This window comes from Stegostoma tigrinum, chromosome 8 (genome assembly GCF_030684315.1).
Source record: "Stegostoma tigrinum isolate sSteTig4 chromosome 8, sSteTig4.hap1, whole genome shotgun sequence".
Classification (NCBI taxonomy): Eukaryota; Metazoa; Chordata; class Chondrichthyes; order Orectolobiformes; family Stegostomatidae; genus Stegostoma; species Stegostoma tigrinum.
The window spans coordinates 53,322,204-53,337,384 of NC_081361.1; the positions used below are offsets into that span (position 1 = coordinate 53,322,204).

The 15,181-nt window shown below is 36.5% G+C and overlaps 1 protein-coding gene across 1 annotated transcript in view; it reads right to left on the bottom strand.

The window, feature by feature from the left end:
- Positions 1-3,554: 3,554 nt before the first annotated feature.
- The window catches only part of zranb2 (zinc finger, RAN-binding domain containing 2), a 44,600-nt gene continuing 32,973 nt past the window's right edge, over positions 3,555-15,181 (bottom strand). The window contains exons 8-10 of the mRNA XM_048538936.2: positions 14,808-14,894; positions 6,345-6,512; positions 3,555-6,080 (exon numbers count right to left, since the gene is read on the bottom strand). Of these exons, the coding sequence (XP_048394893.1) occupies positions 6,017-6,080; positions 6,345-6,512; positions 14,808-14,894 (319 nt within the window). The 3' untranslated portion in view covers positions 3,555-6,016. The remainder of the gene's footprint in view (positions 6,081-6,344; positions 6,513-14,807; positions 14,895-15,181) is intronic.

Below are 15,181 nucleotides of genomic sequence, written 5' to 3' on the forward strand. Positions count from 1 at the left end.
ACATGCTTCATTAATGTTCAGCTTCCAGACTTAGCAAACATACCAACCAACTAGATCAGATTTCTCAATGTGGAAGTCAAAGTAGGTAGCTGACAAATTCTGTTTGCTCCTGACTATGAGGAGCCTTTTTGTTGCAAAGCACCAAACAGCACCTGAAGATCTGGGGCAAATACGTTCCTGCAGAGGCCATATTTTGATTGTTGAGCAGGGTATAAGGAGGGCTTATTGGGAGTTCACTGCAAGAAGTGACAGGGAGTCAAAGCAGAGTAGGAATGCAGAGACATATGTAGAGATGGGGAAAGGACAATGCTGAGGGAAACTGAAGATGTACAGAAAGTAGGAGGAACAACATTGGAGGGGGTGCTGCGCTACGGAAAGGAAAGTTATTGGAAGTGACTAACATGGTGGAGCATATGTTAGGACAGACATCAAGGTGAAAGGTACAGTTGGAGGCAGATGGAAATGGTCTGTTGGATTAGTATGAGGTAAAAATAGTCACGAAGATTGGCAGTGCAAACCTCTTGCTGATGTATTATAATAACAGTCTTGACAAGCTGAAAGGCCTATTCCTATTCTTATCTTTGCCTTATTCTGTTCCAGTTGTTGCGTACCAGCTCAAAACAAATGCTATTGGGATTGCTCTTTTCTTTCTCTTGGTTCAAGTGACTGCTCACCAGCAGGTTTACTAGCTGGTTGTGCATCAATAATAACATTGCAAGTAAATCTAAATAAAAGTGCATAATTTTGGTAACTGGGATTCCAGAACCTGATTATATATTTAGCGCTCAACATAGGTAAAGCTGCATAAATCATAAATTTATCAGCATTTGATTGTATTATAACAGGAGAAAGAGATGATGTATTGTTTTGCTCAACAGACTGAATCACAAGTAAACAACCATTCAATTAAAACATTATTTAATTGCTCTTTGAAGAGATGTACTCAGATTTCAAAGCATGCATTTGACTCATCTCTGCAGTCACTATTGCACTGATTCAAGAGTGAAATGCCAAAATATTGCATACATAAACATGACAGGAGGCATAATTCTACTAAACAATTAAACTGTTACACTGAAAAGGCAGCCATTTTAAGAAATGATTATTTAAAAATAAAAGTTTCAAATTGGCAGCAGCACACTAAAGATGGTTATTGTTTGATAGTAATGTTACCAGCCACTTATAACCCACTAGATGACATTCTGTACATGAGCACAGATAGGTTTATATTCTAAACAGCTTCAAAGTGAACTGAATGCTGCAATGATTGACAAACAGCCCCAACACTTACCCTTTCAATGTAGGAATGGAAATTACCGAAGCCTAACTTAGACAAAGAACACTGCCCTGAAAAACTCCTACAACACATTTCAAGAATGAAATAATTAACCTGCAATAACAGCACATTTTTCTTACTGCTAGATATCATTCTAGCCAATGGAAATTTTCCATCGATTTCATTTTTTTTAAAATTTGAAGCTAACATTTTTGGTCAATGTCTAGTCACTCTTGCCTGCAACACACCATCCTTTTGTGTATGTTGGGACCAAGGCTAACATTAGATCTGGAGCCACAATCCAGAATTAAAAAAAAGCTAAATTGAAGATCAGTGAGCAGGTTGTTGGTGAGTGCAACTTAAGTACTATTGAGAACACCTTCCACCACTTTGCTGATGGGGCAGTCATTTGTCAGATTGAATTTGTCCTTGCTTTGTGCTTAGGACAAATGGGGACAATTTTTCACCATCAGGTAGCTGCCAGTGAATAAAATAAGGTTGTAAGACAGGATATGCTCCATTCAAGGCACGCTACTCTTATCAATTCCTTTCTTGATCTCAAAACCCTTTCTTAAATCACCCCGTAATTTCTACTTGAAGGACAAATTCAGCTTCTCATGTGTCAACTTTGGTAACATGATAAATTGCCATTACCCTCTCAGAAGGTATGATATTTCCTAAATTGAGAAAAAGTACCGCAGCTGACAGTCAAGGAGCAATTTAAAAGTTTAACAAAATACAAAATAAAAGTTACGTTTAAAAGTTGCTATTGTGATCCCAATCTGTATAGTCATCCGATATCGTGCTTATTTTGTGGCTAGCCATCATTGCTGGAAGTTGATTTGACTTTGACAGCCAGCTTTCAGCTGGTGGTATTGTGAACAAGATTGAGATATCTAGGTGTTAGTCCAAGCTCTGGGTTGCAATCCAAATTGCAGACACAGAAATAACCAACAGGAATGAGTGATTCCCTTCCTCAGAGGTGGTGTTCAACACCAGCAGAGATACCAGGCATTGCCAGTCCTGTCTGCCTTTGTTCTCCTGAACACCATCACTTTTCTCCCATAAAAATAACAGGTTTGACTTAAGGAGTTATTGATTTTCTCCTCCTTTACTTCATTATTGCGTTGAATCTTCCTACTACTAGACTAGTCATCAGGAAATTTTCCTACTCAAAGCAATTTAAAAAAAAGCATCACCCGAGGCAACACTAAAAACAATTCTTTCCAGTGGATCCATGATACTATCTGCAGCTTGAAGGGTCTTGTCATCTTTGCTTTTCAAACTGGCATTTGTCCATGTGTTGTTGAGGGTTCAAGCAAGGAAAAGACATGCTTTTCAGCAAATAGCTTACCTTCTCTGTCCACAATTTATTCTTCAAATTACATTCTTTGTATAACTTCTTTTAAAACTAAGCCTTTTCAGCTTAGTCCCTTCACACTCAGTTGTGTATACAAACCTGTACGTGCATCCCTATGAACTCTATTGAAATTATACTGCCCCTTCTTATTCTTCTTTCCAAAATATCATTTTACAATCCTCTGTATTAATTTTCATCATCCACATATCAGCTTGTTCCACCAACCTATGTCCTGAACAAAAAAATAAAGTTGCTGGAAAAGCTCAGCAGGTCTGGCAACACCTGTGGAGGAGAAAGCAGGGTTAACGTTTTGGGTCTGGTGACCCTCAGAACTGAGGAAGGGTCACCAGACCCGAAACATTAACTCTGCTTCCACCTCCACAGATGCTGCCAGGCCTGATGAGCTTTTCCAGCAACTGTGATTTTGTTCCTGATTTACAGCATCTGCAGTTCTTTTGGATTTTAATCTATGTCCTGAGATTGCTACTATCCTCTTCACTGTTTACACTTCCTAGTTATGTGTTATGTGCCATCTTTAAATGCAAGCTCAGGTCTAGATCATAATATGTGCAAGCAACAGGTTGAATATTCAGAAAAGGGAGCATGACCACATTTATGCTTTCTCTTTTGCCTGAAAAAGAACTATTCACTACTGCTTTCTATCTTAGTCAATTTCATTTTCAGGCCACCATTGCATTTTTTAAACCCTGTTCTTTGACTTCACTAATAAAATCTATCATGTTGCACTTGATCAGAAAACTCTCATAGACATCAACTGCACTCTCATAACTCATTATTTCAGTGAAAATATTTCAGGTAGAATTTGACTTGAACAGAACAGAAAACAAAGAACCCACTCCAAAATATTTTGTCAAACTACTTGACTCAAAGCACAACAAATACAATTAGAGAAAGTAATTCAAACCACTTATTTTTTTCCTTTATTTGTGCTTGAACATGACATTGGATAATGTACCACTGAAGGTTTATTTACATACACAAGGTCTACAAAGTGTTTTCTTGTTTCTGATGAAAACTGTTACACAGGGCTAGATGAACAAGCTGATGACCTTAATAATTGTCACTTCTACCATTTAAGATATCCAAACCTTATGACTGATGAATTTACCACCTCGATATTAGCAATCAAATTAAGTGGTCTCAGCTACATTTTCTTGAAATACAGAGTGGCTACTATAGGCAAAGTTTAAAGACGCACAAAACTCTGTAGAATTTTGAATAATTGGCTTTGAAAGCACTGAAAATACAAAATGAAAGGCATTATTAAATTACACTCCATGTAATCCTGTAAATTTAACTATTATGACAGCAATGTCACTCTGAAAATCTTGTTACCCACAAAAGTTACACTGAAAGTCTATGTTCAGAGGAATTCTGCAAAAATCAGATCTTCTAATATTTCCAGAGCCGAATCCCAAAACACTGCAATAGACATTGGTCACATGTTCCTCAAGTTGGTTTTATACGAGCTACAAGTACAAATGGACGTGCAGACACGTTGGCTCTGAAAGAAGGTGTTAAACAGATTAAAACTGCAAAATATTAAGGAACTAGACCACTAAGGTAACAAGGCGCGTCCTCAAATAAAAAACCAACCCTTATTTGCCTAATATTTCTAGAGTCTATATAATCAAAGATAACCAAAAACAAATTGAAAATAAAGACCCACTAAAAATACTGTTCACATTTGCAAATATGCAATTTGTACTGCTAAGTACAATTCACAAATAATGTTAGGACTTTTGCTGTATACTTACCTTCCTCTACTATTTACTATAGCTGAAATCACCATGAGTTCTGAAAAGCAGAGCTTTTGTTTGATGATGCAATTATTTTTCTGTAACCAGGTTTAAGATGAGAGGTATATTAAGCCATAACAATTCATCAAGATGGAAGAAAACTGATGAATTATTTCTATTTGGATTTTTAAAAAGTCCACGATTTGTGAGCTAAACTCAATGCTTCAAATATATTAAAAAGGTTGCAGATTGAAAATGCATTTTTACATTAAAAAAGGTTCAATTATTGTGAATACTCCATATTTTTCATATTTATGCTTAATTGGCCAACATTCAACTACAGAATGCTTTCTCATTATAAGATTACACATCCTGAGTGAGCTAACAATAAAGCTGCTCTTTATCTTCATTTAGTCTCAAAAGGGAATCTGGAATTTTGAACTGGAAGACCCTACCCCAATAGCATTAGTTATCAATTCCTGAACCAAGAGTTATGGCTTGTGTGATAGACTGAACATAAGCAGATAATATCTGCTGAATGTACATTTAAAAATTGCATTCAAAACTGCTTAAGCCTTTTTTACTTTGGCACCCAAGTTTACATTCAGCCCAAAACAGATTTAAGGATGCTGAAGGAAACTTTGAACCAACCAATATTATTCTAATTCTTCACATTTTTATCCCTCAATTTACAAATTCTAAGTGTAGATTTTTATTTCCAACACATTAAAAGATAACTGAATGCTACCCAGAACTGAAAGATCATAAGAATGCAGATGTCTGGAATTTCCTTGCCCACAAACTAAGAAAGAAACCGTAATGATATCAGCAACAGGCACAAGAATTTTGGACAAAGTGAAAAAATTTATAGCAAAAACTCAAAGTTTCAAAGTATGCAATACTGTACAGTATCCCAGAATTTATTTTGAGATCAGCAGGGGCAGTGGCTCTAAACTGGCTTGAGTTCCAGGATTTTGGAAAACTATACTATTTGCCTGCGATGCAGATTTTCTAAGTCAAAGTCAAGTTGCTTCATCTCGAGTTTCCTGTGGAAAGCATAAGGGTCTCTATTAAAACTTAACAAAAAGGAGCTCTGGTTGAGGCTCTGAATTCTTGTAAGAACAACTGATTTAACAAAAATATCAAACAAAATTCTGTTACGTCCAACACTGTATCCTGATTTATAGGGTGGTAAAGCAACATGAACAAATACTCCCATAGAGTATTACTTTTAAAAATTCTCCTCCTCTGAAGACTACTTACACTCAGACCTTCTGCATTTAATGCCGTAGATGTACAGATGCATAGTGCACACTTCAAAACTCACTAGTCTTCATCGTCCTTGTAACAAAAATGCAGCAAAATCAGTTTTCCCCATAAGAAAGAAATTATGGCTTAATGTACTAATTTAATAGACTGGAGTACAATTCCAACACTCAAAAGCAACAATTGGTTTAAGATTACATCAGCAAGATCTCATCAGAACATTGCCCAATTTTTTTGTTTAATGTTTTCACAACATCTCAGGTGGATTTGCTCAAGACACTAATAACTTTAAAATAAGTTTCATGCATTTTTCCAGAAATTACTGAACTTTTAAAAACTGCAGATGTTAAAAGGCTATTTCTGTTTAGAACTTGAACGGGAGCCTGAATGAGAGGATCCAGAAGACGATCCACTGCGCCTGCAAAAGACAAAAATAATCAACAAGGTATGCAAAACTGTATTTCGGGAAACTGCAGTTACATTATAAGTAACACTTCTAAATTAAAATACCGAAAGTAAACAGTGCATCTAATCTAAAGCCCACAACCTATGTGAAGAAGTGTCCTCCAACTTTTTAATTCCAAAAGTCTCATTTAATTTTTTTTTGTTAATAGATGGTTTCTGCAGAGATGTTTAACTCTATAAATCCTGTACACTAATCTTATTCTACAGAAGCCCAAACCTTTCTGCAGACCAAGATCTTGAGTCAGAACGTCTAGTTTTTTTGCGGCCACTTGAGGATGATGACCCGGAACGGCTTCGTTTTTTGCCTCTTTCAGAGGATGACGATGATCGAGAACTTGAACGAGATCTCTTCCTTGGAGATGAAGATCCCCGGCGTGATCTAGAGCTAGATTTTGATTGATTGGGAGAAAGTTAGATTTATGCCAACTATTATGCCAACAGATTCAAGGTCACATTTGACTGTTTAGCTGGTTTAATTTCAACCGGATCTTTCAGTGCAAGGTAATCACAACTGTACAAGGATCTCTTAACAAGTAAACTTCATTTAGATACCTGCAGTAATGAAAGCCAAATATTATAGATTTTTATTCAAGAATCCCAGATGAAACCATGGTGGCTCAAAAGTGCTCTACTGGCATGACAACTATGACTAATTAAGCTAATAATGCATCAACTTTTATTTACATAGCAAGTGATCAGTTAAGGCATGAGATGGGGATAGGATGTGCTCAAATCATAAAAGCATTTTCTAATCTAGTGTTGCCCAACCTATTTACTTGCACAATCCTGCAGCCAACTGGAACAAATTTACCAAGTGCACTTAATGTTTTTATTTTTCCCATTTGCTTTTTCTTAGTAAATTTAAAAAAATTTAAGAGGCCTTTCAGCCCTATTGCCTCACTTCTGAAATACATGTGAATCAGGAATAGCCAAGATCTGCTCATGTCAACAAGCATGCAAACTTGTTAATGGGAATGTTTTAATTCTGAACTTTTATGGTGCATAGCTACATTGCTTATGAAGGCAAGAAGTTGGGCAATTCTCTTCTAATCCACTTTAACACAGAATACACTGAGAATTTTACAATACAAAAAGACTGAAACTTAAAATATAGGAGATTGACATAGCAAGCGCCCAGCAGTAACAATGCCTTGTTTCAGATAGGAGCAGTTTGCTAGCAACTAAGAATAAGGGTTTGGGTGTTTAGAATCATTTAAAAGAAAAAAAAAATCAACTTTTAATGACAAAGAATGAAAATAAACTGTACAGAAATGTCACTCAAGCAGATACAGTACTGAACTAGACACTGTGCATGAAGCCCAGCAAAACCACCATCCCAAATTTTAAGTAATCAGGGAAACAACAGTACATTAGGTTTTGAGCTTATAGCAACTACAGGAGTACCACCTATTTCTGAATGAAAGAAATTTCCACCTAACTCTTTAGCCTTTTAATTAAATCAAATACTGGTTATTTCATTTATAAAAATGTACTTTAACAACAGGGAATAAATTTTGATTTCTGAACTAAACAGCACCATTCTGTTGAAAAGGCATGTGACAAAATATTAAATGTTTCTTACTCCAAGATACAGCAAGATCAAATCGTGCAATATAAAGAATCTCTTCTAATTCTTACTCATAAATTAATAACAGATTAATTACTAACTTTCAAGCACTAAGTTTGAAACGTAATTTGGACAGACAGCAAATAAAACTTCCAAGCTCATTTTCTCTTCATTATGGGGAGAAATCACCACAGGGTTTTCTAGTGAAGTCTTCACTGATTGTAAACAGCTGTTAAATAGTCAGGAAAGTTTGCTAGCCAGTGTAAACACTGTGCAAAAGGAATCTTGTCAGATTATACTCTTTTGATATTGTACTACGTTAAAAGGGACTTACAAATGAAAGAAATGGGTGACTACTTTTCTTAACATGGTCCTCAGATTCTATCTCAGTGAGCCCTTTCTCTGCTTCATTGCCTGTTCGGTTCAGTAGATAGCTAATGCCCACCACATCCTGTTAGATTTTCTTTTGGGGGGGGGGGGGGGGGGCGAGAGAGGGCGCGAGAGCGAGGAGGAGAGGCAGGGAGAGCGAGGAGGAGAGGCAGGGAGAGCGAGAGAGATAACAACGCATCGAGCTGGATGAACAAAGCAGGCCAAGCAATATCTTAGGAGCACAAAGGCGGATGTTGCGGGCCTAGACCCTTCATCAGAAAAGGGGGATAGGGAGAGGGTTCTGAAATAAATAGGGAGGGGGAGGGAGGTGGATCGAAGATGGAGAGAGGAGAATATAGGTGGAGAGGAGACAGACAAGTTAAAGGGGCAGGGATGGAGCCAGTAGAGGTGAGTGTAGGTCGGGAGGTAGAGAGGGGATAGGTCAGTCCAGGGAGGACAGACAGTTCAAGGAGGTGGCGGGATGAGGTTAATAGGAAGGAAATGGGGGTGCGGTTTGAGATGGGGGGAGGGGATAGGTGAGAGGAAGAACAGGTGAGGGAGGCGTGGATGAGCTGGGCTGGTTTTGGGATGCAGTGGGTGTGAAGGGGAGATTTTGAAGCTTGTGAAGCCTGTAGTAGGTATCTGATCAGTTCTTCTGTCAATTGTTTATTGGTCAAAAGATACCACTCAGATCTAATAATAAATCATCCTTTGAGTATTGTGTTCAGAGCTGAAATACAACAACTGCACAGGCACCATGTCCAGATTAAAAAAGCATATTAGTTTTTTTCAATATCATTAAAATCTTTCCAATCAGAAGTATGTTAAGGGTCACAAGTTGCATTCAAATCTAGGGTTTTGAGAGAGTATTCAAAGTCTCTTGGCAGTAGGGCATTTGAGTAAATGCAGCAGTAATCTTCATGATCTCTCTTACAGTGATAATACTTTTCAGTTCGGAAGAAAAGTACTGAAAGATGTAATACAACTGGATGCAAGGCAGAGAGAATAAAAAAAATCATAAAGTTAAGAAGGGGTGTTAAACTCAAATTACACAAGGAGCCTAATGTGACATCCTGGCAAGCTGCTTGGAAGTTAGTTGAAGACATTGCATCAGTAGGCACTTTGGTATTTCTTAGGGAATAAAGTAAATTTAGTGAATATTATTTCCCAGATACAAGGTATTCAACTTAATCTGTATAGGTAGCTTGACTGACTCTAGATTTCCTCACTGCTTTTGAGGCAGTCCTAGGCATTGCCAGAAATTAATGCTGGGTCCATTTGCATAAAAAGGGTTTGGTGTCTATTTCCAGGATCCTTTGTAAATCACCTAAATCTAGGTTGAGTACTTGTCATCCAAGCTCTAGAATCTTTCCATTCCAATGCCACCTGAGAGCAAGGTGACAAATGTTGAGTTTGGAACGTGTCATTGCTGCCTGTTGCAACTTCCAGCTGTACCGCACATTGAACCCTGCACTCCTAGTCCCATATCAACAGTGAAACATGGGGCTGGGGATATAACAATCTGGGTACATAATTCCTCTTCTGCAGAGGAAACTTGTCTACCTTTTGCACTAATGAAACAAATGTCTAATCTTCCCAGAAGGGAGTCAGGTTTCTCACACTTCAGATGATGCTCCTTTTTCGGCACTGTTCATTCATCATGTTGCTGTTTGTACTGAGCATCATTTCAGCATAAGCTCATTTCATTTTCCAAGTCTCTTCACCATCTAATCAAGCAACTTTAACACTTCAATTTGCTGCAATTCCTCATTATTAGACCCACTGTCTCCTTCTGGCCCTCCCCAGCCTGCCATAATGTCCACTACTGCTGTCATAACCTCAATTACTCTGATCTGTTGTTCCCGAGATGTAGACGTTTCTTTTAAATTCTTGAAGGGGAAGTTCAACTCGAGCATTGTTCAACATTTCAAAAAAAAGATTTTGCTGACCTTGTTGACACCTGATCCTATATTCAGAAAAGTCTGTAAATGGTCAAGAAACCTTCCTGCCTAAAACAAACATATGGTTTGCATTTATCAGTTAATGGAAATAGGTCCTGTACTGCATCTAAAAGTTCAAAAATACACAAACTCAAGTGGATGGAACTCATGTCTCATGTTCTACCCAATTTAGAACAGATCTTGAATACCAAACCAACAGACAAAGGAGATCTAGGCCACACAAAGTTCTTCCACAAAAAAATTTAAAAGTTACATGTAAGAAGGAACAGAACTGCTCCTATTTGGCTTCTCAAAAAAAAAACTCTTGTCAGCTCATCCCCATTCTTAAGACCTGAGATCAGCTAGCCATTTGGCACATGCAATTTAGCACTTCAAATGAATAGAAATGGATACGGGCAACAGAAGTGGAAGAACAGAAAACAAATTAAGAAATTCAGAAAAGCACTTTTTCTTTTGCAGTAATTTCAAAACCACGCTATGTTGTTCCTCCAGTTAAAGAATATGCTGGTGTTTGTGTCAAAAAACCTATCAAAACCCAAGATTGGATTAATCTAAGAAAATCACATAATACATCTAAAAACACAATCATACCGATATTCAGATTTAAGCTGCAACAAAGAACTGTTACATCATATGTTATACGAGATAAAATCATTAAGCAATGCAACTTTCTGCTAGCCAGAGTGGTTTCATTTAATTGTTGTAGATTTTAAAATTCCTGTCAAATATGCCACCCTTAAAACACTGATTATGAGGTATTCTCAAATTGCAAAAGATCTTTTGAAAAATTCCATAATTGCCTCCAGCAAATTAAAACGTATAAACTGAAATACATCACAAGAGTTACAATTTTTTTTTGTTAACATGATCGCATGGCCCTTGGCTTATATACTGTTGTAATGATACCAAGGTTTTAAGAGGTGTAATGTTGTCCTGTTTGTTTTTAAATGAAGATAGATTGAGGCACAGGTGCCAGCTGAGCAGTCTAGTCAGAGTAGACAATAGAAAATTTGAACTGTTTTGGCTAATCTTGATTATATACAAAACTCTGCTGTGTTATGGACTAGACTAAACCCCTTCAAAATATATTAAGATGATTGTCTAAACCTTAACTTTTTCTTATTTTAGAGAAAAGTGGGAAGTGTTGCACTACCGAGGCAATTCGACTGGTTAAATTACTTGAGATTTAAGCTCAACACATTAATTTTATACAGTTAAAATACAGACAAAAACATAAAAGGACAGAGTAAATACAGTGAACTGCTTGAGGGGCTTTTTTTTAAAAAAAGAAAAGTTAGAACAACAGAAGCAGCCTGAATGAGTGGGATCAAGCTCCCACAGAACCAGGGTGTTTAGGTTTAGCTTTCTGCAGTTATTGGGATCTTGAAGGTGGATGTCGAAGTTTTTATACCTCTGTTACAGCTAAAAGTTGGGGTTCTCTTCCTGCTGCTAGAGTTGCATGAGACACTATTTTACTTAATTTGCCTTTGCCATATGGTATTTATGGGATGTGACAGTACTGGAACAATTAACTAGTCTATTATTTTGTAAAGCTTTTCAATAGAATTAGTTAGGCAATTTTTTAAAAAAGTTGTATTTTATCTAGGGCATAAGAATCAAGTGTGTTTTGCTTCACGCCAAATAGTTTGACCAATCAACTACATCTGGAATACAACACCTTACATTTACCTTTAAAAATAAGAAAAAGTTAGGGTCTAGGCTATCTTCTTAATATATTTGGAGGGGCTTGGTCTGGTCCATAATACTGCAGGGTATTGTATGTAACTATGACAAATCAAAACATGTCTTTTTTTCTTGATTTGGAACAGTTTGTTTAGGTCAAATGACACATAATAGTGGATGCGAACATCCCAAAGCATAAAACATGCACAAACCAAGACAAATTCCACATAACGTTTAATGAAAGAAAATGTGCAAAACAAGCAATACAATCTGTAATGTTTGGAAACAGTTTCTAAATGTACACTAACTGCTTTGCCAAGTGTTCAAGAAATAAAATGACCCAGATTTATAATGTACAAAACTAGATGCCACTTAAAATATTGCTTCTACATTTTGAATTTGGCTTTTAATAAAATTAAAACCATTTGAACAAACTTGTTGACTAAAAGTTGTACAGCAGGGTGCCAGTGGGACGACAGCTGATTTGGTAAAAGCAGTACAAAAATTCTTTGCATTAAGAGAGAAACTGCATTCCTTGTATCACACAGAGTCATCATGTTCTGGCCCCAATTTTTTTTATGAATGTTGAAGGGGATTGGAATGATGTTCAGAAATTTGAAACAGCATGACATATTTAGCAACGAGCTGGCAGTTTTATTCAATGTTGAAAATGATGCAAATTCAGGCCCACTTTAATAGTTAAGTATGAAAGACCAATCCAGAATTGCCTCATGCAAGATTATGTGGCAACTAATTGGACTCAAAGATGGCCAATGTCCTTGTCATCAATAAGCAAAAGGAAAGGTGAAGTATAGTATTTGAATAATTATTTAAATACTTTGCATTGTCAGATTATGTGAAAGATGTGTTCAGAAAAGTGCTGAGGAAATCACTTGCTGAAACTACAAAACTATGGAACACTAACCAAAGATAAACTGACTATGAAACAAAGTAATGCTAGAACATAACAAAGTGAGAGAATGGTAGTCATTGATTGCCAGGGCTTTCCTAACTTTGGATATACACATTTGATTATTTATTGTTTCTTTGAGGTAGTAACGAGGTATCTTTCTTTTTGGATCATAAAAAAAAATTTTGAAATAGTGAAAACCTCTGGAAATTTAGAGGAATAGAGAAAACACGCACAGATCTCCAAAATGGAGAAGATTAATGTTCACAATCAACAGGTAAGAATATAAAAGGGGAGGATGTGTCAACAGCTATACAAAAGTCTGGTCAAACTGCATATGCGATACTGTTCTATGCACCTTAAACTAGCAAAGATACAGTGGGCTTCAAAGGAGAGCAGCACAGATTCAATAAAATACAACTAGGAATCCAAAGCTTTAATTAACAGGAAAGATTGCTTGAACTGCATTTGTAATTCTTGATATAAAGGAGGTTAAGCAGTGATTTGATGAAGGTTTTTAGAATTTTGAAAGGAAATATAGGGTAGATATAAAGAAACCTTTGAGGATGATGGAACAAAGGACAGAAGACAGAAGACAACCGTAAAACCCTAGCGACATCATTCAGGAGAGAAGCTAGGAAGCACTTTTGCACAAATGACTGCAAAAGTGTAGAACTCTATCCCACAAAAAGGCAGCAAATGCTAGCTCAACTAATAATTTTGAATGCTAAGATGATAGATTTTTATTAGCTAAGTATAGGAATATGGAATCAAGGTGTGCAGATGGAATTTGCTGGTGAGGATCCCACTGAATAGCAGATCAAGCTCAGAAGGGTGAATGACCTATTCCTGTTCCTATGCTTTTCTATTATATAGATGAATGCTTAAATCTATCTTCGGGTATCATTTACAAACTGTAACTAAACTTAATAGTACCAGATATCAAACAAATCTTTATTGGTGAAATATCTTGACAAATGCAGTTTCAATTTTATTAATATTTCTAATATTAATGCAAAATCTACTCAACATTGCATACAGCAGGCTTGGCCTTGTAATATGTTAATTATTCACTGGGACATTATATCGTCTTAGTATACATATATTGAGGTGCTTATTCTTAAGTAGAGGCCAGGTTTTCAGACTGCAATCATCTATTAAATCTATGAAAAAATAATAATTGAGATGTTCAAATGACGTGGGCCACTACATTTCATAATACTTTCTGCTACTGAGCAGCAACATCAAAAACCTTTTCCCCTGATGTTGATAGTTACCCACTTATAGTATGGTCTGAGAGATTACTGCCAAATGTTGAATATTAAAAGGAGTTAAAGAAAATTAATTGCACCCTATTTCTTCAACCATTATATAACGGCTTCTTTGAAATGGTCCAAGCAACACAACAATTAGAATTCAGAAGATTCAATGTACTTATGTGAAGAAATTCTGTAATTTGGTCTCAATTTTTTCTGATCATGCTCAGACTGTGTTACAGTTTTGGAAGTACCCCTTGTTCTGGCAACTTTCCCAAAAAATGATTCATAGCCAATGTCAACATAGAGTTTGAGTATCTGAGATGCATCATAAAGCAGAATGCCCATACCTGAAAAACACTCACGTTTCAGGAGGAGTTAATGCATAGTATTTAAAAACACTAGTTCATTTCCTAGCTCTCCAAAGATTAATTTTGGCATATTTACTGCCATCCTGGTTAAGATCAAACATTATTAGGACATTTATCAAATAATGGTCATTCATCATTAAGTGTTGTTTTATATACCTATTAAATATTAACTATGCTAAATCTGTCCATTGCAGATAATTAGTGACGGCAGGCACTAAAGATAATGAAGTCATTATTTCACTTGTACAAGCACTAAACCAAAATTTTACATGAAAGCAACTGGGCCAAAAAATTGTGTGGGCAAGTGAAGCAGGAGAGTTTTTTTATTTGAAAGTATTACTGGGCTGGAAGTATTACTGCGTGCAGGAAACTGAAACAATTAAATAATTGACCCCTTCAGTTTATACAACATCCTTCCAGGTTGATGCAAATCCAGTAATGAAGTCAACTGTATTACTACTTGAATGGTAATACTAATGGAATGAAAAGGAGTTAAGTTGTCCTTTTTTCCCGTGAAGTACTTTTTAAACTCTCCGAGGAGGAGAGAATGTTACCCCATTCACCTTGACTTCGACCGGGCTGATCTAGATTGACCTCTGGAGCTGGAACGTGACCTGGATCTGGAAGTGGTAGAACTTCTGGTCCGGGACCTGCAATAAAATGGCAAAGAATTTCGAATACCAAATTTAAATATAAGTTGCATAAAACTTGAAACTAGAAGTGCTTCTCCAATTTCACCAAAAAAAAATCTACTTGGTAACTAACTACCACCCACAAAAGAAAACAAATCTACCTGATAGTCAAACTGAGTGAATACAAATTAAATCATGAATTTTCTCAAGGGGAAATAATTAAAAGTGTAACCATAACCAAAAACCAAGCAAAACAAACCCTCAATTTCATCACTTAGCACTTATTCACAACTCCAGAACGGTTT